The sequence below is a fragment of the Macrosteles quadrilineatus genome, unplaced genomic scaffold (genome assembly GCF_028750875.1).
Source record: "Macrosteles quadrilineatus isolate MER2022 unplaced genomic scaffold, UCM_ALF_1.0 Scaffold_2__2_contigs__length_208266976, whole genome shotgun sequence".
In the NCBI taxonomy this organism is placed as follows: domain Eukaryota; kingdom Metazoa; phylum Arthropoda; class Insecta; order Hemiptera; family Cicadellidae; genus Macrosteles; species Macrosteles quadrilineatus.
The window spans coordinates 103,088,596-103,112,990 of NW_026542595.1; the positions used below are offsets into that span (position 1 = coordinate 103,088,596).

At 31.0% G+C, this 24,395-nt stretch overlaps 1 protein-coding gene across 2 annotated transcripts in view; it reads left to right on the top strand.

The window, feature by feature from the left end:
* The window catches only part of LOC128986755 (serine-rich adhesin for platelets-like), a 68,753-nt gene that overhangs the window by 10,949 nt on the left and 33,409 nt on the right, over positions 1 to 24,395 (top strand). For both annotated transcript variants that reach the window (XM_054407270.1, XM_054407269.1), the window contains exons 8-32: positions 168 to 455; positions 1,010 to 1,303; positions 4,340 to 4,447; positions 5,246 to 5,401; positions 6,027 to 6,599; positions 6,928 to 6,975; positions 7,386 to 7,484; positions 8,893 to 8,934; positions 9,289 to 9,384; positions 11,675 to 11,710; positions 11,963 to 12,061; positions 12,559 to 12,606; positions 13,349 to 13,420; positions 13,702 to 13,791; positions 14,639 to 14,713; positions 16,407 to 16,469; positions 17,357 to 17,422; positions 17,723 to 17,788; positions 18,333 to 18,395; positions 18,658 to 18,717; positions 21,179 to 21,235; positions 21,469 to 21,531; positions 22,226 to 22,285; positions 22,710 to 22,757; positions 23,152 to 23,214. In XM_054407270.1, the coding sequence (XP_054263245.1) occupies positions 168 to 455; positions 1,010 to 1,303; positions 4,340 to 4,447; positions 5,246 to 5,401; positions 6,027 to 6,599; positions 6,928 to 6,975; positions 7,386 to 7,484; positions 8,893 to 8,934; positions 9,289 to 9,384; positions 11,675 to 11,710; positions 11,963 to 12,061; positions 12,559 to 12,606; positions 13,349 to 13,420; positions 13,702 to 13,791; positions 14,639 to 14,713; positions 16,407 to 16,469; positions 17,357 to 17,422; positions 17,723 to 17,788; positions 18,333 to 18,395; positions 18,658 to 18,717; positions 21,179 to 21,235; positions 21,469 to 21,531; positions 22,226 to 22,285; positions 22,710 to 22,757; positions 23,152 to 23,214 (2,733 nt within the window). The remainder of the gene's footprint in view (positions 1 to 167; positions 456 to 1,009; positions 1,304 to 4,339; positions 4,448 to 5,245; positions 5,402 to 6,026; positions 6,600 to 6,927; positions 6,976 to 7,385; positions 7,485 to 8,892; positions 8,935 to 9,288; positions 9,385 to 11,674; positions 11,711 to 11,962; positions 12,062 to 12,558; positions 12,607 to 13,348; positions 13,421 to 13,701; positions 13,792 to 14,638; positions 14,714 to 16,406; positions 16,470 to 17,356; positions 17,423 to 17,722; positions 17,789 to 18,332; positions 18,396 to 18,657; positions 18,718 to 21,178; positions 21,236 to 21,468; positions 21,532 to 22,225; positions 22,286 to 22,709; positions 22,758 to 23,151; positions 23,215 to 24,395) is intronic.

A 24,395-nucleotide genomic window follows, 5' to 3' on the forward strand; every position in this document is an offset into this window, starting at 1 on the left:
CAATAAATAAATTTAATTGGATTGTAGCTAAAACCGAACAAAGATTTCTGCATCACATATAAAATACTGGCCAGCATTTTAATTGGTCGACGACGCGGCTAGCTCCCAAAGGCAAAGATTTAAAAGGATTATGCTGTGATAATTAGTATCATTCTCATCTGTTGCAGTGGTACATATGGTGGTTGAGAAGGTCCGGAGAGTCAGAAGAGGAATATTACAGACGAATCTACTCCAAGGCCTCCACAGAAACAAACTACGAATATTTCACCAGGATCTTGAGGCGATTCACCGGAGAGTCTGATGAAGACTACAAGAAGAGAGTGCTGAAACTCAGGACAGTGTTCGTTAACGCTCCTTGGAGTAGCGTCGAGTTCGACGAGAACCAAAAGGAGTTCGTATGCAGCAAGTCAGCTGTGACTGATGACATCAGGGAAATTTCTGTCAGCGGGAAAAAGGTACTTGTTACAATTGGACTGATCTTCGTCTTAGGTGTGAACTTGAACGGAAATCGCCGTCCTCCAAAAATCTTAATAATGATTTGAATGTGGGTGGGTTCCAAGCCTTACTGTCCTGTAAGCCTGTGTGTGTATTACTGTCTCGAACTATTGTTCGAATGGGACATGGTTAATCCTTGATTATCCACAACAATTTTGATTGTTTGGACAGATTCCCTGTAATTCTTTCTTTAACATGCCACTTGCGTCAATATTTAGGAAGATTCACGGTTTAGATTCAAGAAATATCCGTGTGGATCCAACCTTATCTATTCTTTTTTCGTTTTTGAAGGTCATAGTATTCAATAGGCAAATGAATCAATTATGTGACTATAGAGCTACAATGACTTAGTTCTAACAATTACATCGTTTATCATCCGAGACCAATATTGTATTATCGATAGATATGATATATTTCATGTATTGTGTACAGTCTAGGGTAAACAAATCAAGTACTAACCGAACACATGAATTATTTCTAAGATAAGTAAAACATTTATAAAATTATCTTCCAGATCAAGGTGACTGACTACTGGGAGAGAAGATCTGACGAGACGGAGGAGGCTTACTACAGGCGACTCTACTCTAAGGAACAAGGAGAGTCGGACTCCGACTATGTGAGGAGAGTTATCGCTCGCCAGGGAGGAGAAACGGATGCTGAATATCTCACGAGAATCACCAAACTGAGGATTGTGTTCAGGCAGTTCCCGTGGGATCAGGTGGAACTGGAGGAAACAGGAGAGTACAGACTGAAAACAGGAACTACTGTCAGTAGGGACGTGTCTACTGCAACTGTCGACGGCAAACAGGTAACTGACGTGTATATGCATAGCCTTCTCTAATACACGGCTGCGGCACGACAAAAGTGGCAACGCTGTAGCACCGTCCTACCGAAACAGCTGTTGTTCATAATGGAGCTTCTACGATTTGTTTAGATCTACACATTTCTTATTACTGTCATCGGCTGGTGCAACGTTGCCACACTTCTATTAGAAGAGGCTATAACATAGGTCATACTATACTAGATAGGGTGACTACTTAACATAGGATACTGGATAGCTGAGTGACTATATCGCTCTCCTAATAAACAGAACGCTCTGTGCAAAACAGAATCCAGATTTTCTTGATAACTGGGCATTACATAAATAACCTCGACTAAAATAAAACTGATTATCGACAAAGCTACACAAGGTATCTCACTTCTATACTTATTCTTTATATTAGGATTTTGTCCCTACTCTTTCATGGTTAGTCTTTGGACACAGTAGGTCATAGGAAATGTTAATCATCATTAATTTATCGTACGATCATTTCAACACAGCTAGGCACAGCGTGCGTATGTTTAGCTGAATATGAATACAGAATGAACAAGTGTTGAACGTAAGTAATCTATTTAAATTGCAGTTCATTGTATTCTAAACCTAATAACCCCGTAAAAAAAAATGAATAAGGAGTATTAATAAACTATTTCAATTAAGTAAATTAGCTAAATATGTTATAACTTACTAAAAAAAAACACGTTCAGTTTTAGACATTTGTATAAATAAATATAAATACTATTAAATACTCAAAATTTTTGAAAGGTGCTCTATAGCAATAAGAAGAGATCTTAATTTGGACTTTGCAGAGTAGAACTTTTATACAGTCTATCTTGATTACACTAAGACGGCATAAAGAGTACTTAACGAGTTAAATTATGTACTTTTGGAAATGAAAATCTAGAATATTCAAGCGCTGGGGAGACCAGGGTCTGATTAATTCAATGGCAATTGCAGATTATGTCTTCGCATTTTTAGTCCGTAACGCCAACGGGGGAGGCTTATCATCTTAATCAAATACTATTTCAGATTTTATTCCCGCTTCGTTAACTTTCGAGATTAAGGAACGCAGTAATTTTTCTCCAAAGTAACTAGACTTTTGTTCTTTTTTAATCTTCATTTATGATTTGTTTCAGAATTTAAATTTAACATACATTAACATAATTCTGTACAATTCAATCTATAAATTGAGATAATCCGTACATTGACTGACACTCTTCAATTGCATAATTAAGATGATATACAAAAATGTATGTAAACAGCTAGTGAATTAAAGGTTTAATACACCAAAAACCTCAGTAAAATTGATCATAAAAAATGTACCGGTTCATACGGCTTAAAAACATAAAGTAATAAAAAAATGTATTTAAAAAGATTAAAAGTAGTTATGTTTATCTTACAACAAAAATCAATCTTTATTTGAAAAATATATCAGATTGCATTAACCAAATAATAAGTAAAATTTTGATATCCTATTGAAAACGAAAAACTATAAAAATAATCAATACCGGCATTAAGTGATCTTTTTGTTAAGATGGCCAATCGAACGCAAATCCACATTATTAGAAAAGTTAATCTAGATCCACCGAACAATTTTTACACCGATATAAAGTCATATTCGATTATGTTAGCAATCAATTTAACAGCGAGTGGCCCACTTTGAACGCTAAAAGCACAAAATATAATAACCTTTGTCGGTTCACCTCACAAGCGATAGTCGCCAATTAGTTCTCTATTGTCCTCTAATTGACACACACTACGCTCATTATAGAGGTAACAACATCAAAAACCATTTTATCTGTGTAGAGGTTCGACGCATCTGTTGCTCCCCAGAGCTTTCATAATCACATAGAGGGTTTATTTAATCATAACATGAAAGATAAATCTTGATTAACTTTCCAGTTCGCATTTCTGTATTAGCAGATGGAAATTATCACTGTGTACATTGTGGAATTACAATATTAGCTATTTATTCATTTACAGGTTTCCATTGATTACTTTTTCAATATTTATTATGTTTTTGCGTTCTAATTGGTGTTGTTACGAGTTGTAATTCTACATCGATTGTGTATCATAAACATGCAGTTGTGAGCATTAGGTATTCCTATAAAAGTTGAAAATATTATTCGACAATTGTAGTTTTATTTTTGAGAAATTTAAAAAAGAGAAATTTAGATGAGCTGTACAATTTGAGAGCGGCAATAAATTTGTGCTCTTAATACACACAATATGTTTTTCTACAACCAAAGTTAAATTATCTACGCACATACATTAACTTATTAGTGGTATACAAAATTTCATCTAGGTTATATTAACTCTTGCTCAACCAATCACATTCATAGATGCATTAACGGTTGTAAGTGTTTTATAGAAACGCCAACGGAATAATACAGCGGAAATTAGCAATTTTGCGTATTGTTTACAGGTTTAGCAATGTGATCATTTTTATGCTGTGATAGGAAAAAAAAGGTGTCTTTCACTGATATGGAATACTGTATTATTAATACGCTACATGCAACTTTGTGAACAATAAGCCTTTTTTTAGATTTAACTCCACATAATGTATACCAAAATTTTCGTCTAGGTGTGTAGATTTGCAAACTGACCTTAGATTTATGAAAAAGTCACTTGGGCTCTGCCTTGGTGGCTTTTAAAGTTCCCATGTTATCCTCACGAAGAACATATTTGTTAACATTATGATCAGCTGGATAATTTAATTGCTGTTTTGTTAATATTTTAGTTGAAATTTAAGGAAACGTCTGCTGCAAAAAATATTTAACATATTTATAGACTTAATGGTATCAAAATATGTGTAAATCTATGAAAACACAATAGAAAATTAATAACCACTTATTGTAAATTGTATAATTTTACCCTGGCAAAACCGGGTTATGCTGCTAGTAAATATAATATTTACGAATGATTATGAGAAAAGTTTATTGATATAATTTACGTTATCGTCAATTTGTTACTCTTAGGCTAAACCTTTTGATAGCTAAATTAAAACTTATAACTTTTCATCTTTAGGAGGATTTAAGCACTAAATCTGAAACAAAGGAAAAAAGCAGTTCGACAGAATCAAAAACCAACACCGAGTCTTCTGCTTCTGGTGAATCTGAGACACCAACAACTGAGGTAAGCTTTAAGTCGGAGCCAAACTCAACCGATAACCTGATATACGAAATACTCCTGTGCTAACTGTTTAATTTCAAGATCTTTCACCATGTAAAATCAATCCTTAGACTATGGGTTTATTCACATTTTCATGGCAACCCAGTTGGTCCATGTTAATTTTTTGAAGTTTTCAAATTCGTTTTTTGTGCTTATTTTTTTGCCTATTTTAATTTATAAAGGGATTCTGCACATCTACAGGCAAATATCTTTCTAACAGTATGCGTAGATTTCCCCTGCGATGCACACGAGCTGAGAAAAAAGGTTTTAAAGAAACATGCTTGCCTATTAATATATAGAAAAAACTTGTTTTAAACTAATTGCCACTTGGTTTTCAAAAATGTTTCTTGATATTAAAAAAGATCTTAACCATTACATGTTATTGAAAGACTCCTACTTGTTACATGCAATTGAACTATATTGAGTTTGCTCACTGAAAGTAAAAATAATAAACGAATTCAAGCTCTCCAATGTTAAAGAGGCGAACAGCTTTGAACACCGAACTGCTGACTCCAGTGAACCAAAGAGTAATGTTATGTGTTACAAGCTTCTACTGTTGTTACTGAGAATGTTGTTACACTATAATCACTCTAATGCTGTGAATATAGAATGATTTGAGCATTCTGAAACGAATAAACACGGAAATTGGCCCCATTTGTTTAAACAATGTAAGATATTTTTATTTAAAAAATTAAAGTACGAATGACATTTAAATATATGCATCGTATATTTTTCTGAATTGAACAACTTATTTTATATCAGGAAGTGAACCAAGAAGATACAACTCAAGAGACTGAAACAACTTCTCGAGTTGAAAAAGTTGAATCATCTTCATCCTCAAACACTGAAGAGACTCAGGAAATAGTACAGTCTGAATCAGTGATCACTGACACGGAAATTACTAAAGGAGTTGAAGAGGTAAGTTTTAATTGACCCTGGTAAAAAAATGTGTTTATTGCTTTTTCATACTTTCAAATGATAATCTGTGACGTATCTTACTCTACACTATACTATGATAGCAGTTTGACGAAAGAATCAAAACATGAATTCCACGTTTAAACACACTCTATAAAAATTACAAAACCCTAAACGGTAGCAATAAAAAGCGATTGTATCAATTTTATTTACTGACTAAAGGACGAACATGTTTTTTGATTGAAATTAACTCACACGGATAATCGGTCTGTTTTGTTACGATTAAAAGGTTAGTTACGATTTAAGAACAGCTCTACAAGTCATCTCCTGCGATTGACGATGATAGTAAAATAGCTCTCCAGTAAAATCTGCCATGTAGTATGCTATTAATAAAAAAATATATATAAACAGTTTGATTTTAAATTAGAAAATGTTTGTTAATTTTACTTCTATGGTTTTGGATTTGGATTGATATAATTTAAGGTTTGTAGTAAGAGAAAAATAAAATCCAAATACATTTATATATATATATAAATTGAATTATACTTTTGAGCTTAAGTATATCTTGTATTATTGCTGCTTCGACTACAAGAGTCAAGCTTAATTCTTTATACTTTTGACATTTCAGGTAGTTAAAGAGGAATCTTCAGAGGCACAGACATCTTCAAATGATATTGAAGAAATTTCTTCCTCCACTGTTGTCGAAGAAAAATCTTCGTCTACTGTAGAAGAAGAGTCTTCTTCATCCGTTGTAAAAGAAAAATCTACTTTAAGTACTGTTGAAGAAATATCTTCAAACGCTGTAGAACAAGCATCTTCGTCGAGAAGCGTGGAAGAAACGTCTTCTAATGTTGTGGAAGAGAAAGCATCGACTGTTGAGGAAAAATCTTCAAACGTTGTAGAAGAGAAAGCTTCGACTGTTGAAGAAAAATCTTCAAACGTTGTGGAAGAGAAAGCTTCGAATGTTGAAGAAAAATCTTCAAACGTTGTGGAAGAGAAAGCTTCGACTGTTGAAGAAAAATCTTCAAACGTTGTGGAAGAGAAAGCTTCGACTGTTGAAGAAAAATCTTCAAACGTGGTGGAAGAGAAAACTTCGACTGTTAAAGAAAAATCTTCAAATGTCGTAGAAAAAGCATCCTCTTCGAACAATGTGGAAAATGTTAAAGAAACTGTAGTTTCCACCAATGAGAAAATTCAAAATGTAAGTAATATTTAGTACTATAAATCAAGAACAAAATTAAGTTCAATCCAAACCATAAAATAAATTGAATCTACCAAAAGTTTTATTCTAATTTATTGTAATAGTTATTTAATACTTAGGTTTATCCAACACGCTGCGATGTTTACTTGCGATAATAAAAATACGATATGCTATTATTACTAGAATATCCACATCCACATCCACATAATGGTGAAACCCCTATGAAAAACTACGGATATTAAGAAATATTAATTATAAACAGCATATACGTTCTTATGTTATATTTAGTAACTAACAAGACAAAATTCAACCCAAGCTTTGTTTTCAGACCCCAACGGTTGCAGAAACAATTACAGTGACTGAGGCACCAACTTATGTAAGTTAATTTCCGTTTTTTTTTTAGATTTATAATCATAAATTCACTAAAAATTACCTTAATCCCTTTTTTCATCAATTTGATTACATTAGATAAACTAATAATATTAGACTTGTACATAGTCTTTCCTAGACTTGTGTCATGCTCACTTTAAATAAAATTTCATTCCAATTTGATTCACTATTATGTTTTCGGAATTCTTATTGATTAAGTGTAAAATTATAAGAAAAAAAACATAAACAGTGGTAGTTGTGTTACAATAATCTTGGTTCAAATTTACTTTGGATGTTGAATTGTTACATTAACCACTCATCACTTAAATCCACTGAGCAATGATTATAATGGGCATTAATATATTTTTTTAACAAATTTAATAATCATTTTTATCAATGCCTAACTGACTGGTACAGGAGAGTAAAAAGGAATCTGCAGAAGAAAATACTTCTTCATCAAGTGTTGTTGAAGAGACCCAGGAAACCTTGGTATCCAGAGACGTCAGCACCGAACAAGTGAGTACTGAACCTTTAAATGAACTATACACAAAGCATAGAAAATGATTTATATAAAAATAAATTAGGCCATACTATAGTATATAAATGAAATCAGGCGCAATTATAGCTAAATGTTTATAACTAAGAATGCTAGAAATCTAGATATTATTGAAATTCTATTGTTAGTTAATGCTTAAAAAAATACTTATGTTGGATGGAAATTGTATAATGATTTTCCTGAGCAAAACAAAAACAAAGAGTATATAAAAAAAACACAATGAAAAAAATACTTATAGGCATTATCCTAGGAAATCCTAGGAGTAAAATCTTACAGAGAAACATTTCATTTCTATAAATTTCTCATAATATTAAGCTTTAGTTTTCGATTTGACGCCAATCTATGTATCTGATGTAGTTTAAAAATAAATTATTACAAAGTCAGATAAGCGGAAAAGTATAATAAAACAAAAACTAATAAAAACCATTGTAACAAAAGAAAACATCTACGCGCACACGCCTAACGCTTGGTGCTTATCTTCGGAAAACAGTCGGAGCTTCAAATGTACTAGTCTTGACACCCACTGGAATGTTCAGTTTGTTAAATTTAATACTGTCCTAAGGCTGTAATGTAAAAAAAGGAAAAACTAAATGTGATACAGATAAAATAATGCTAACACAGAAACAAAGGAATACATCCAACTATCGAGTGTATTCACCCAACGCCTGGCGCTTATCTGCCGAGTACAGTCGGGGAAAACAAATATGGTTGGCTTAACACCTTTTAGTGAGTTCAGGAAAAGCACCCGAAAATAGCAACGATGAAATGTGACTAATGAAACAGCTGGTCTTAGTCAGTAACAAAGCTACACAAGGCATCAAAATATATTCTAAGCTCGTCCTTAACACATATTTGGGTTAAAACCGCAACTAGGTGGGGTCCCCATCTCAAAGGAGTCTAAATATGATCTCAAATACTCGATCGCCAACAGTGAGTGTGAATAGGGCGCCACAGTGTGTGGACAATATGTAATGTTTAATTCTTCGGGATCGGGTACTCAAGATTCCATTTTACTATAATAAATTAAAACGTCAAATTTAAAGACTTAACCATTCAAGAATGGTATTGTCATTAGAAATAAAAAATCTCTTTAAACCTAAAGTCAGAGCTGTAAATCGGTTCTCGTGTCGAATTTGACCATGCTTTCTAATCTAGTATTGCTCGTAAAAAAGTTACAAACAGTGACTCAGTGGTAGATTTTTCAATACCACAGGATTGTACTACTAATTGTCAAACATTTACCGTCAGTTAAGATATCTTCAAGCATTATCATTTTGCACTCAAAGTTCTTTACTAGTAAACTATTAAGTAATAATGTAAGAAGACAAACAATAAATATATTGCCACTAACTTATCATTATTTTCCAGGCCACTGCCGCTGAAACTACCACTACTGTAGCACCAGCTGTTGTAAGTTCAAACATTTCTTTAAGCTATAAAGTTTGATATTCCAGTCAAGAATAGATGGCTGCTATGGTCAATTGTAAGCTTAGAGAGTAAAGAGTAAAGTCATTATTGTTAAATAATGGTTTATCGAAAAACCATGATGAACCAATGAACGCAATGAATGAATGGATGATGGTATAAGGTGTAATGAACGCGTTTTTAACTTATATTGCTTAAAATATGAAAAGTATACTTCCCATTGAAAATGAAAGGTAAAGAAATTATCCATTTGATATTGGTTTCAACACAGGGTGGACCATGCATTTTTGTGTACTCCTATTCCTTTATAATAGTTCTAAATCTCTCTATGCTTTGCAGGAAATTAAAGAGCAATCTTCAGATGTAAAGTCGTCTTCAAATGTTGTTGAAGAGAAGAAAGAGACTATAGTCTCTAGAGACACAAATGCAGAAAATGTAAGCATAATTTAATGAATCAATAGAAACGGAAACTTACTAGGTAGTAATCAATAATTTTCATGAATATAAATAATTGTTATTGATTTCTAAACGATTAAATATACAGCGGACGTTATCAATTCGTTACACATTGCATTCGTAATCATATCATTTTCGTTATGTAAAATATGCAGTTGGGAAAAAAGTTGTATTTATAGAATTACTCTTCATATAGTCTATGGTGTTTAATTATCTGTACTTATGTTTTTTTTTACTCAGAACATATAAGCATGTTTACTACTAAAGACGCTGTGCCATGTTTAGCAATGAGTGTAAGCAATGTGTTAACATTATCGAAAAACGCAACCGATATTTCTTTTCAAACAAAAGCTAAGAAGGGAAATGATAACAATTAAATTTAAAACTTAACAACGCACAGGGCCTTCCATTGTTTAAGAAAATGTATGATTGAACTATTAGATTTGTCTAAAACATCAAGTATAATAAAAACTGTGGCTAAGCTGCTTCAGTCTTATTAATCTAACAAAATACATACATACAAAATGAAGATGTAAAACAAGGTATTTAGTCTTTTGTGAGGTCAATCTCAATCACTTCTTCATCATCTTAAATGACTTTTGGAATAGGCTCCTGAGTAGAGAGTTAGAGTGGATTGAAATCCGAATTGGAGAGAAACTTATCTGTGTCTCGTTCAGCACTCTGTGCCTCTCCAGAATATGTCTTGCCAAATATTTTTACATCAGGCCTCGTTTGTGGGTCATTAATATGTTTGCTCTTTGTTTTCAATCAAGTCAGGATTATTAAGTCTTTCCATTACATTCCTAAAACACTTCAGGATCACTTTTGTTGTAAATGAATCCAATCCATAGGGAAGAATACCATTTAGCACACATTGGAGGTTTCGGTGCATTGCCCTGGGGTCTTCTCATCCACGTTCTTCTTTGGAAGGTAGATTTCCATAGTCAGCAATCAACAAATAATAATCCTATAACACATTCTTATAAAATGCTTAACTTTTTTGTTTATTGAAATATTCAATCCAATATTCCAAGTTCCTTTTATTTTCCCATTATCAACGCTTGGATTACCTTCTTCTGATGATACTTTATTTTTTGTTTTGGCTTCACGAACTGCTTTCCTCAATTTGATCTGTTTTTTAAATATTCTTTTCACTTGTTTAGGCAGATGCAAACCTTCGATGTTTTCAGTGCCAATTGCAATGCATCTAGTTAAAAGCGCTGCCCTGTCTCTTTCTAGCAACCTATAGCTGTTGTCTTCACTGGTTTCATACTTCGATATATATATTTTTTAATTCTTTGGCTTTCTCTTTAGGCTACTTTTGAGATGGTACATTGTTTTTGCCTTTGATTGAAAATCTGCCTCTTTTTCTACAATAAACCACACAACACTCTTAGATGTCGAATTTGAACATGAATGTCCGGCTTGAGACAATTTTTGAAGGTCAGAAGGGAGTGAACTGCACTCGTTTCTTGGTTACTTAGATTTTGATGATTGATACTGTCATCGATAAGTTCTGCAATAAAATCGTGTTCTTCCACATAATGTTATGTCGTGTATGGCATTATTACATTGGAGTTGCCTCACACTCAATGTCTTGACTGACGATGCCACCACCAGCCCTTTCAATAATTCAACTGTTTCTCGTGTTCGAGTTCAGAGTTCTACTTGGTCCACCCTCTATGAGAAGACGAAAATTATTGATCATTTTGTTGTTGATTTGATAATGATGATAATTAAATGTATAAACCAAACCACGGCACAGGACGAGATGAGAGCCTTCAGACTTAAGCTGAGCAGCAAAAAACATTATATGGCTCATTTTCATAATACACGTTATGTTTGTTACACTTATTTCTCTCTGCAGGTTTTTTTGGACTTACAGTGCTATGCTGTAATATGCTGTTAGGACTCATCTATTATCTATCGTTATGACTATGATTTACTGTTTTTTTGGAAACCAAATATTTTTTTACGTACGAGATATTTTTACAAAAGGTTATATAGTACTTGGTAATATGTTTATTGGCTTAATTTGCAAAAGATTATATCTGAAATAGATTAATTGTTGACTTTACAAACACAAAATCCAGAAAAGATAAGGCCATAAAATAAATACGTAATAATAAATAGATTAACTTAATTTAAATCAAGCGTTCCTTAGTTACTAACCTAATACCTAATTCAAGTTTAGGAATAAGATGTGGAAATAATACTGCTGGTATCAGCGCTGGTATATAAGCAAGTTAAACGTACATTTTATTTCCAGCTGAATGTCACAACTACAACGGAGGCGCCAGCTGTTGTAAGTATATTCTGAACATTTCAACGCTGTAGTGTGTGTGTGTTCAAAAACAATTTGCTTGATATTTAACAAGGAAAAACTCATAAACTACCGTTTGGTTTAAAAATACAAGATTTTTGTTTATAATGAAGAATCAATTTTTTTTTGTTTTACAGATATATATATATTTTCTTATCAATCCGTTATTCGAGGTTGAGTACAGTTTATAACTTTTAAAACACATACCTACATAATTTTCTTTAAACTTTTCAGGAAGTTAAAAACGAATCAACGGAAGAAAAAACATCATCATCTAGAACTGTTGAAGAAACTAAGGAAACTCTGGTATCTAAAGAAACTAACACTGAAAAGGTGGATGAAAATTTTCGTTCAGTCGTAAATAAAATAATATAGTTAAAAATCAAAATGAACTGATTTCACATCTGAATTGATTACTATTCAAATTCGTTTGAAAGTGATTAAAATATAATTTTAAGCAACTATAAAATCTACTCAAAGTGAATGAATGCCTTTATTTGTAAATAACCGAACTACATCCAAGTTTTATAAAATAATTTCACTTAGGGAATTTTTGTTTTAATAGTGTGTTTCATGTTATTAATTGAACCAACCATTTACATTTAGATGATTTATTCTTTTTTGCTCGTATCTACGCCAGTGGCATTTTTGTAACATTTTGTTGATGTAAAGTGGAAATTATTAAAACAGATATAGATCATAAATAATGTAAGTCAAAGCTGTTTGGATTACCTTCTTGGCAATAATTCTTGACTGACTTATAGATTGAAAATAAATAAAGACACTATTAAATTGTATAAAGGTTGTACTAAATAGTTTACTGATTACAGATTGAGGCAGTCACTGATACAACTACCACAACAGAGGCCCCAGCTATAGTAAGTATTGTTTTAATAAACGCTTGATAAAACTAATAAATAAAATTTGATATTATCTCAGTTTTTTTTTATTTTTTTATATATTAAATCGACAGTATTAATATAACAAGAAATCAACGTGTATTTAATACAGTTTTTATTCTTCGTTTGAAGTTCATTGTTGGTGATGGTGAGTTAATGTTGTTCAAAGGTTTATTGTGGACATTTTCCATCACGATTAAAGTACAATCGTGATGGAAAATGTCTGCAATGAACCTTTGAACAAAGTTTTTATTATTTCATGTCTCAATGAAAAATCTCATAAAACTGGTTTGTAAACACAATTAATTATAAAAGACAATTACGTAATAAAGTGAAAATAACTTTTTTGCAAACATAAGACGTATTGTAAATATTAATTGTTACTAGAGGATTTAAAACAAAAATTTAAAAATGGAATTCTTATTATAGTAGTTTATTTTAGTTCTTACTCTGTTTGAAATTATTTTTATAATATCTTAAGATTTGTGTCCATACACTTACATATGCAATGCAAATACCAAAAGTAAATAAATACTTTTAACCGTTTTTCATCAATTATTTTTCCGTGTTAAATGTTTGTCATAGTCAAAATCAAAATGATTTATTTACTAAATTATTGGAAGTGATGGCGACAGTAAGTCATTATAATAACAAATACTTTGTTGTGAACATATTTTCATCCCGAATCGTTATATCACATTAAATTAATTATTTTGTTTAGGTAAGCGAAGTAATTGAGAAAACCTCTTCTGAAAAAAAGGAATCACAGTCTTCTTCGAGCCACCAATCGGAAGTACGTTGAACAACTGACATTCCACCTAAAAACTTAACATGTGTGAATTAACATCAAGGTTTAGTTAACTTTACCAAACAAACAGAAAACAAAAAAGTTTTAAGTAACAGATCATGTAGTAGTTGATTGAAAGTAGCATTTGTCATTGGTAAGGGATATGAAAGTGATATTAACACATAAGGCTCCTAGCTGGTTATTTTAACAATAGCTATAAATTTTAAGTACTTAAATTGAATATACAGAAATAAATGAAAGTAAAATATCTTGGTTATTTGAAACAGGAAACTAAAATAAAGCAGGAAGTTTCTCAGCCCTCAAAAACTCTCAAGGAGAAGGAGCAGGAAGAAGATGTTGTCATTCACATGAAGGAGGTCAGGTTACTTTGAAATTACTTGAGCACTTTATAGTTTCCTTAAATTTTAGTTCTCCAACAGCTTTTGCCCTTAAACTTATTTTTTGTACAAATGATCATTGAATTTGATATTTTAGATCGAAATTGAGTTAGACTAATTTACAATATCATATAAACTCTTTCCTTTTGTACTTAATTTAAAAGCCTAATAGCTTGACTTTCGGTCATAGTGTAATAAACAAGTGATACAAAAATTGCTTTACTACTTAAAATCTAGCTAAGTTAATAACTATGATGAATAAATTGGATGGCATATCGTAAAAGAAACTGTTTATTATAAAAAAAATATTTGTTATATTAAATAAAATACTATTAATTTAATTGCAATTGTGTATTGCATATTTAAAAATTATCTTTGTATTACAGTATAAAAGGAAGTAACAACATACAGATACAAATATATTTTCAATAACGTTTATATAATAGGATTCAGTTTTACAATTAAGATTGTTGAGTGTCTTTAGTTGCTTTTTTTCCAAAGTATTTTTGTAAATTCAAACGATTTTCTGTCAACAACTGAGTACGTACCTCAATAGCACGAAGCCCGTAAAACAAATGTTTTAATTTCCTTTCATAGTACATTCAATAAATAAAAACTATAAAATTATTTCCACATGTATGTTTTGCAAAATTCCTCATTAGTAAAAAAAGACTTTTAAAAGTATAAAAAAATATGCTTCCACAGAAAACATGAGTTAACATTGATGATAATTTTAAATAATTTGAATTTGAATTTAATTTTAATTCTGAAATAAATTATCGAACGTACTGTTGAATTTTACATAAGCGATGTTTTTTCATTGCAGTCAGTGGTGTCAGCCAACAAACCATCGAGGATAAAGAAACCACTTCCAAAAATTAAGCCAATGAAAGAAGATACAGTAAGTACTATGCTAATGTAGTTACCATGTTATGTATCTATCTATATATTATTAGGCAAGCATGTTTCTTTAAAACCTTTTTTTCTCAGCTCGTGTGCATCGCAGGGAAAATCTACGCATAATGTTAGAAAGATATTTTCCCATATATGTGCAGAATCCCTTTAAAAATTAGAAGAGGCTCAAAAACAAGCACACAATATTAATTTGAAATCCTAAATAAATTAACATGGACTTTATGGGTTGCTATGCTGGTGACGAAATAACAACGAAATATAAACAGAAAATCAAAACAAATGTAAGAAATTCCAATCACATGTTTTATTTACACTGTGGGGTAAAAAATATAGAAGTCTGTACAGTGTAATTGAATTTTTTAGCTAGAAGCGGTTAAAGTGTGGTTGAGGTGGAATATCTTGCATTTGTTTTGATTTTTAGTTTATATTTCGTGAGATCAAGTGTTCATACGTGTCAAACTATGAGGTTAAATCAAAACAAACAAACTGGCATAATGTATTCTTTTAATTGACAATATAGTATAAATATGCTTACTCTACTTTAAAAAAACTCACTTGGTCATTAGAGAATATTTGTGGAATATTTAATGAAATAGACAAGTTATTTTTGATTACAAATTGACTAATGATTCAAATGTTATTTAATTATTGCCTCCAAATTATAAGTGATGGTTGCTTTGAAAATAATTAATTTAACATGAGCAAATATTAAAAAATATTGAATCTTCTTGAAAAATGAATGTCGATCATTATATTGATAGAATAATGTAGTTCCTATGACTGGGATACACATGAGAAACTGTTGGGACATAATGATGATATACGTTTCGTTTGGAAATATCTTACGACCCAGACCTACCTTTTAAGGGTCAGAATTATATACCCACGAGATATCGAGATAACCCTTTATAGACTAACGTTTTGAGTTTTGACCCATTTTTAACAGTCCCAACAATTGTGTCACTGTGAAAATAGAGAAGTCAGTACATTACATATTTCTAGTCGAGTTTTCGACCACTGGACGACCTCTAGTTGTATATTAATTCACGAATAATATGGATGAATGTTACAGCAAAAGTAGTTAGTATATTTTCCTTTGTGAGTAACTAATTTCCAGCAAGAATATCAAAGGTTCATTGATATTGAAGGAGCTCATTAGTTTAATTCATATCTAAGCTATCTTCACTGCAAAGGCAAATTATCTTTGTTCTGGCAGACTGAAGAAAAGAGATTAATATCTAATAGTCGTTATTTTATTTTACTTCAAAATCTTATAAGAAATTTAACGAAGAAAAAGTATTTTTCGTTTGCTGTAATTAGCATAAACAAATAATTAAATAATTTACATAATTTAAATCTTAAATCAATTTCATTTTCTCAATAACTTGTTTACTCCAATAAATAGAATGAAGGGTTATTTATAATAAAACGCCTTAACTCAATCCCAATGACTAATCAAGAACGTAACATAAATTAAAAATCAATTCCACTATTTGAATCGATTATTACTATTCTATCTTTCTTCCATGTTACTTAATCTTACTATAACATTACATCAAATAAAGAAGTCGTAAATTAAAAAAAGAGGCATAATCTGAAGAATTTTAGAACACTTTTTATCCTAATTACCAATCATCCATAGTACAATATGTAATAATTGTTTACCTCTCTCAATTAAGGTCACAAAGGAAACTTCATCTGAGACAACCTCCCAATCATCTTCGTCTGTTGAGAACACTGAGGTAAGAAATATTTAGATAAAATTAACAGTAGAGGTTAAAGTAATTTTTTAAACATCGCCACATGTTATGGAATATCATTTCTTGTAATGAATATATTTTTATCTAAGTCTGTTGATCAGTCGGCAGTCCAAAGTGTGGATTAATAATGATGCCAACCTGGGTAATTTAAATATCTACATTTTATATGAATAAAATGTAATGTAGTACTATACATAAAACATACGCAGTTTATGGTAGTTCTCTTCTACTATAACGTGGGTTGGGACTCAAATTTTTCATATGGTTTAGGTAATTCTTTAATAAAACTCTGGTGACCTTTTTAAAAGTCCATCATTCATGACAATAGAAACTTTTTAGACTGACAGTAAATAAACTTTTAATGACTCAGGTATATTTAGAACTTTTCTGAAGTCCCATGAGAAATTTATAATTGGTCGGTCATAACACTTTTAATTAGGCCTATATAACTGCTGTTATTATTTAGTAAAGTAATTAAACAATGAGCAAGAGGCTATAATCAGGGCTATGGTAAGAAATTGTCTCCATCATATGAATTACCATTAATTTGTACAGCATTCTTATTAGGCATTATTTGTTCTAAGTTACACATTAAAATTTTGTTTTCCATCATGACATGAGAAAATATAATTATTATTTTCAGATTATTTAGATTAAAATTGATTAATTAATTAATTAATTTATTTATTTATTTATTTATTTATTAATGATTTATTGATTTATTTTGGACTCATAATTTCTATACGGGTAACGAAAGAAATACAATATTGTAATCTCATTAACATTGCATATCATATCAGAGTCTTAAAGATTTAACGTACATGTTAATTATCATGATACAAGACTAATGAGTATTGATTTTGAAACAGGAAAGTACAAAAAAGAAGGAGACTGCGTCGTCTGAAACGACATTAGTGGAAAAACCAACAACAATCGTAAGTTTAGTTCAAATAATTGCTCTTCACAAACAAGTATTTGATTTATATAAAAATGCATTTACCCTTACTATTTTGAAAAATCTTTTGAATATACAATTGAACTGGACATAAAGAAGATTTATTCTAAAAGCTATTAATATCACGAATTGTAAAATGAAATTTACTACCTGCCATAACAAAAGAAAGCAACGCGATTATTTCTTTAGCACCATTAATACGTTTTTAATCCAAGAATAGCAAGCAAAACCAAACATATGATTAAATTCAGAACTTCGTACTGAGATATGTCTTTTACAGGAGGAAGTTAAAGAAACTGCGACGTCCAAAACAGAAACTAAACTGGAGTCAGATTCTCAGACTAAGGTAAAGATAACGAATAGAATAAATAAGTGGATTAAATTTAAAAAAACATTTTGCAATAAGGTGAATTCTAAGAATTTTTATGGTTTGGATTTATTTTCTACTCAAAATACTCTAAAAATTATGGTACGCAAAAATAATTCTGAAAGATTGTGTACTGTAAAAAAAAACTAACAAATAAAAACTTGAGGTATCATTAGGGAAGTGAATTGAAATTTATCATTAATAGTATATTGAAAAAAATAATAATAAATATGACAGATGGCTTAGCAAACAGATTACAGTAACAGTATACTATTTTACTTCATACAAAAGTAAAATAGTTTGGAACGATGGAACAAGTAGCTTACATGTTATTTGAAAACATTTGAACGATAATGAAGTACATTCATACAAACTAATCTAATATGCAATGCTTTATGTTTTACTACAGTATCATGAAAAGATTTCAGGACTATTTTTTGTAATTCTTTTTTGTAAAAATGTTAAGCATATAATACCAGTTTCCTATTTGGAAATAAAAAAAGTAAACTATTTTCGTCCTCAGGAGACTAAAGAAGTAACAGTTGGTGAGACCCCCATAACAACGACAGTAGCACCAATCACTGAGGTACGTAGACAATAAATACTTGACTTGAAAAAAAAACATAAAAAAAACATAGTGAGCAGCATGATTACAAAATGTGTAAGCATATCCTTATGCGCAAAACACCATTAGTAAAGTTAAATTGTTTCAAAAATGAAATGGCTATTATTGACACTTTAAGGCCAAATAGTATGTTTTACTTCTCTGTGTTAATATTTGTTTTCGACTTTATTAAATAATTGATGATATTTTATGAATGGCCTTTTATGAATTTTTCTAAATTCAGGTCAAAACGGAATCGTCAACAACAGACTCACAGTCATCTTCAACTACAACGGAGTCTAAGGTTAGTTTAGTTGAAATAATTTAATAGAATTAACAATTAAATCTGATAACACGATATAATGAATAATACTGGAATAAAATGTTATTTTTCACCATAATGCAGCAAAAACACCCGTTTTCAAAGCATGCGTTGCAGATCTAAAGTAGCATTCATTTTTAGTCTCTACGGAGTAAAAATCAGCTGTTGTAAGCCGTTGTAAATTTCAATTGTTACAATCGTACCGATCGAAGTTATTTATCGATTGATTTATTAGGTAAGGTTTTAGCCTATTGTTGTAGAGTGAGGCCCTGGGGCCCTTTAAAGTTTCGTATTTCTCCATAAGATTAACATGGGAAACAAAAATTGTTATGAAACTCCAGCTGTTGTCAGAAATCAAAAGGGAGAAGAAGAGCATAGGTTAATTGTAAACAGTCAATAAGTTTGCTAATAAAACAGTTTGCTGCAAATATTTGCTGACTTGGTTGATGTTCGTTTTAAAATAACGCCTGTAATAACTTATTTAGCAATTGCTCGAATTCGAGCAACAGGGACACTAGTACTTATTTAATACGCAAGCAGGATTTTTGTGACAATAACTCCTCCGAAACTACTGAACGGATTTACATGTTTTTGGTGTCATTGGAAAGAGCGTAACAGGTAGTTGTGCAGGAAACTTTCTTTTTAGGTAAATAATTAAAGAGTGAGGCCCTGGGGCCCTTTAAAGTTTTGTATTTCTCCATAAGATTAACATGGGAAACAAACATTGTTTTGAAACCCCAGCTGTTGTCAGAAATTAAATATTAATAATTGGTCTCCATGGAAGCATGAGAAAATTCACAATGTTTACATTTGCTTTGACATTTAAATGTAAACAACCAGAACTGTCAAATGCCTATTTCACAATTTCAGACAGCTGATTCAAAAAAATAAAACAACTATGTGGTAGGCTTATTCAATCTTAAACTTTATGATTGATTATTTAGTATTAATCTATTCCAATGATTATGAAACAGATTTTCCCGTTGCAAAGCAAACATTAATAGTGAGAAGAATAACATATGTTAATTGAAACAGTCAATGTGTATATTATCTATGTTGTATTAAAAATGTGTATAGTTTTGGATGTTGGTTTGTTTTTTTTGCCTAACTCTGTCCTGTAGAGTTTAAAGTAGCCTACACATTATTGTCTACAAATTGGCTAAAAAACTTAGGTGCGGTACTTTATAAAAGCTGACAGCCTTTTTACGTTGACTTAAATTGTAAGCTTACCTTATCCCGTCCATGGGCAGTTTGATTGTTAAAAATTAACTTTTTAAACTGGAATAGGACTGTTATGTAAATTGTGAGTATTTCCATTAGTATCTTTTAGTTGACTCTTTTTAAATAATCGGAAATTATGACTGATATTAGTTTTTAAACAAGTTATTTGTTTATAAATAGTTCCTGTACATCTTTGCAATTGCTCGATTTCGAGCAACATGTACACTAGATTAATACTAAATAATCAATCATAAAGTTTAAGATTGAATAAGCCTACCACATAGTTGTTTTATTTTTTTGAATCAGCTGTCTGAAATTGTGAAATAGGCATTTGACAGTTCTGGTTGTTTACATTTAAATGTCAAAGCAAATGTAAACATTGTGAATTTTCTCATGCTTCCATGGAGACCAATTATTAATATTTAATCTCTGACAACAGCTGGGGTTTCAAAACAATGTTTGTTTCCCATGTTAATCTTATGGAGAAATACAAAACTTTAAAGGGCCCCAGGGCCTCACTCTTTAATTATTTACCTAAAAAGAAAGTTTCCTGCACAACTACCTGTTACGCTCTTTCCAATGACACCAAAAACATGTAAATCCGTTCAGTAGTTTCGGAGGAGTTATTGTCACAAAAATCCTGCGTGCGTATTAAATAAGTACTAGTGTCCCTGTTGCTCGAATTCGAGCAATTGCTAAATAAGTTATTACAGGCGTTATTTTAAAACGAACATCAACCAAGTCAGCAAATATTTGCAGCAAACTGTTTTATTAGCAAACTTATTGACTGTTTACAATTAACCTATGCTCTTCTTCTCCCTTTTGATTTCTGACAACAGCTGGAGTTTCATAACAATTTTTGTTTCCCATGTTAATCTTATGGAGAAATACGAAACTTTAAAGGGCCCCAGGGCCTCACTCTCTAATTATTTCCCTAAAAAGAAAGTTTCCTGCACAACTTCACGTTACGCTCTTTCCAATGACACCAAAAACATGTCAATCAGTTCAGTAGTTTCGGAGGAGTAATTGTCACAAAAATCCTGCTTGCGTATTAAATAAGTATAGATAGATTATTTGTAACATCAATCAGTGGGTACTAGCTAACAAAGGATTTTTTTATTTCTTTATATCCTACAATTATATATTTTTTAATAAGAAACAAGTTTAGTAACCTAAGTAGATTCAATCGTACTTTTTCAATAACAAATGAATTTGTTTTCAGGGAGAAAAGACAACTTCGTCTTCAGATACCAAAGAGGAAACAGCCGCAATTCTAAAGGTAATATTTCTGTATTTCATACCATGCACTGAATTGAAACTTTATTGGAAATGCTACTAAATCATATGTTTCTAAGCTATTGCCTGTTTTAAAACCTAGGTTCAAAATTGTTTGTAAATTACTCTCCAATACAAATTTCAGTAAAGTAGCTGCAAATAAGGTTATTTTGTTTTTATTTTAAGACTTGTTTCCTATATTCACACAAAATAACAAATTTTAACTTTTTTTACTAGAAATCGACAGAAGAATCTATCCCAGAATCTACAACCACCACTACCACAGCACCAGTCGCATATGTAAGTGATGAAAATGTATTTTATAATAAGTATAATAGTAAAATATAGGTCAGATTAAATAATGTATATTCTTCTAAACAGTTTCATGCGAAGTATACTGTTTTCCAAAATACGGTTAATAGTAGTGAAACTTAATTGTGTTATCGCATCGTAAAGTTACATAATATTTGTTTACAGTGTGATAAGTTTTTCGTTGTTACGTGGAATTTCAGCCTCCTTAATATGTTTTTCAGATAACAACTAAATTAAAATATTATAATATAAGTGTTATTTAATTTACATAGAGTGAATATGAAACTACGTCTGATAACACTTAAAACATATCTTTACACTTAAACTCTTAAATCACAAGACGGTAAATTAATATAAATAATAGTAAGTGATCATCTAATCTTAAACCATCTTCGCCTATCAGGTCACTTTATATGTTTCACTGTCTTATTAGTTAACAGTATTACAGTAAATATATATTTCGAGTGTTATAAGTCGTATATACGTTTTCTCTATGAAAATATTATTTTGCTTTCTTTGAGATTATTCATCCCTTTGGAGATTGCTATATTAGTCTTTTAGCCAAGGTTTTATAACATTACTCAATTATAACTCTAATAGGTATAATGGTATCATAAATGTATATATAAAAATAATAAATGGTTGAAATTTAATAATGTACTTCTGTTTGTTTTATTTTTAGGCTCATCATGCTTTAATAGAAACTGTCACCCAAACATCCAACTCAGCAGAAAAATCTAAGGTTAGAATCAATGAGTGTTACTACCATTGGGTGTGGTTATTCATTAAAAATATTATAATTGAGCAGATTCCAAAATGAAAATAGCTTATTGGTAAACACATGGCAAACAATCTATACGTCAAACTTCAATAGCACGAAACAAATTTGTTTACAATCAATATACATCTTATGGAAAGCATATGTTTATAATAAACTAGAAGCCCCAAATGCATGGCCGTAAGTAGGCGTATAAAATCCCAAACAATTAAACCTAAACATACAACAAAAACGTCTTGCTAAATAAGAAACTGCCACTATATATAGTCTATCTTAACAGTGTAAAAATATTAAACTGTGTATTGTGTAGTTTCTAAGATATCAAAAATATATATATTTATGTGACGTTTTATTTGCAAGAAAATAACATTGGTACTTTTCTTTCAAGGAGACCATTGTACTACCGGATACCACCACAACTCCAGCACCGGAAAAAGTAAGTTTTGAACAATTTTATGAACACATTTCAATGAATACATGCTACAGAACGAAATATAAGAGTGTTATTATTTTTATATAAATTAGTTTATGATAACACATATTCCCTCGACCTCTGATTACGTATGTGGTAATTCTTACAGCAGCAATTGTAAAGGTAATATTTCTGTATTTCACACCATGCACTGAATTGAAACTTTATTGGAAATACTACTAAATCTTATGTTTCTGAGCTATCACCTGTGTTAAAACCTAGACTAAAAAGTTTCTGTGAATTATTGTCCGATACAAATGTCAGTAAAGTAGCTGCAGATAAGGATATCTTATTGTTGTCATAAGAATAATTTCCTTTATATCAACATCAATTAAAACGATAAACATGTTTTAACTAGAAATCGACAGAAGAATCTATCCCAGAATCTACCACCACCACTACCACAACACCGGTCTCATATGTAAGTGATGCAAATGTATTTTATATGTTGAATAGTTAAATATAGGTCAGATTAGTTAGATTATTTGCTTCTAAACATTTTGACGGGAAAGATACTGTTTTAGAAAATGCAGTAAATAGTAGTAGTACGTAATTTTTTTATATTTCATCGCAACGTTAGTTAAATAATTTATTTTTACAGTGTGTGATGATGTGGAGTAGTATGAGTGTAAATGAAGATACCTGGGCCCTATATATCTTCCTCTAACCACTGCCAAATCACGCACATTTTCTGTCGTAACCCAACTCTATTGCAAGAATTAATCTAACTCGTCAAAGTGCACAATATTACCTTAGCTGCCTATCACAGCAAGCTTTTATGTTCATAATGTATCTAATTATAATATAATGAACAGAGAAATATATATATATATATGGACTTATTCTAATTCGTGAAAAAGGTTACTAGACTTAGCAAATGTGAATTCAAAATTAGTGATAATAATTGCCAGACCACGACCTTTCGAGAACCTAATAAATTACATAATTGAATTGCTATCTACCCTAACCTACACCCTTCCCCAACCCCTACTTCTATTAGCTAGACATCTTAGGCTACAGTTACTTATCCGATTAAGTTGTACAGCTCCGGGCACTCGACACACACTACTGGTCTCTTGGCTCGCTGCGCGTGCCTACCCGGGCCGACTGCGCGCGCATCCGCGTCACGTGACTTGCGCTATTGTAGCGACTCGCTACAAGTGTGATAGGTTTTTCTGTATTACACAGAATTTCGGCCTCCTTATTATGTTTTTCAATTCACAACAAAATTAAAATACTATAGTATACGTGTTATTTAATCACTTTATATGTTTCACTGTCTTATTAGTTAACAGTATTACAGTAAATATATATTTCGAGTGTTATAAGTCGTATATACGTTTTCTCTCTGAAAATATTATTTTGCTTCCTTTGAGATTATTCATCCCTTTGCAGATTGCTATATTAGTCTTTTAGCCAGGGTTTTATAACATTACTCAATTATAACTCTAATAGGTATAATGGTATCATAAATGTAGGTACTTTCCTGTTAAAGGGAACATTCATTATTATCGATGATCTTTTTTCGATATATCGATTTTTTCCCTTTACGATACATTACAAATTGACAGCTGATATTTAGGCTAAAATATATCCTATTAT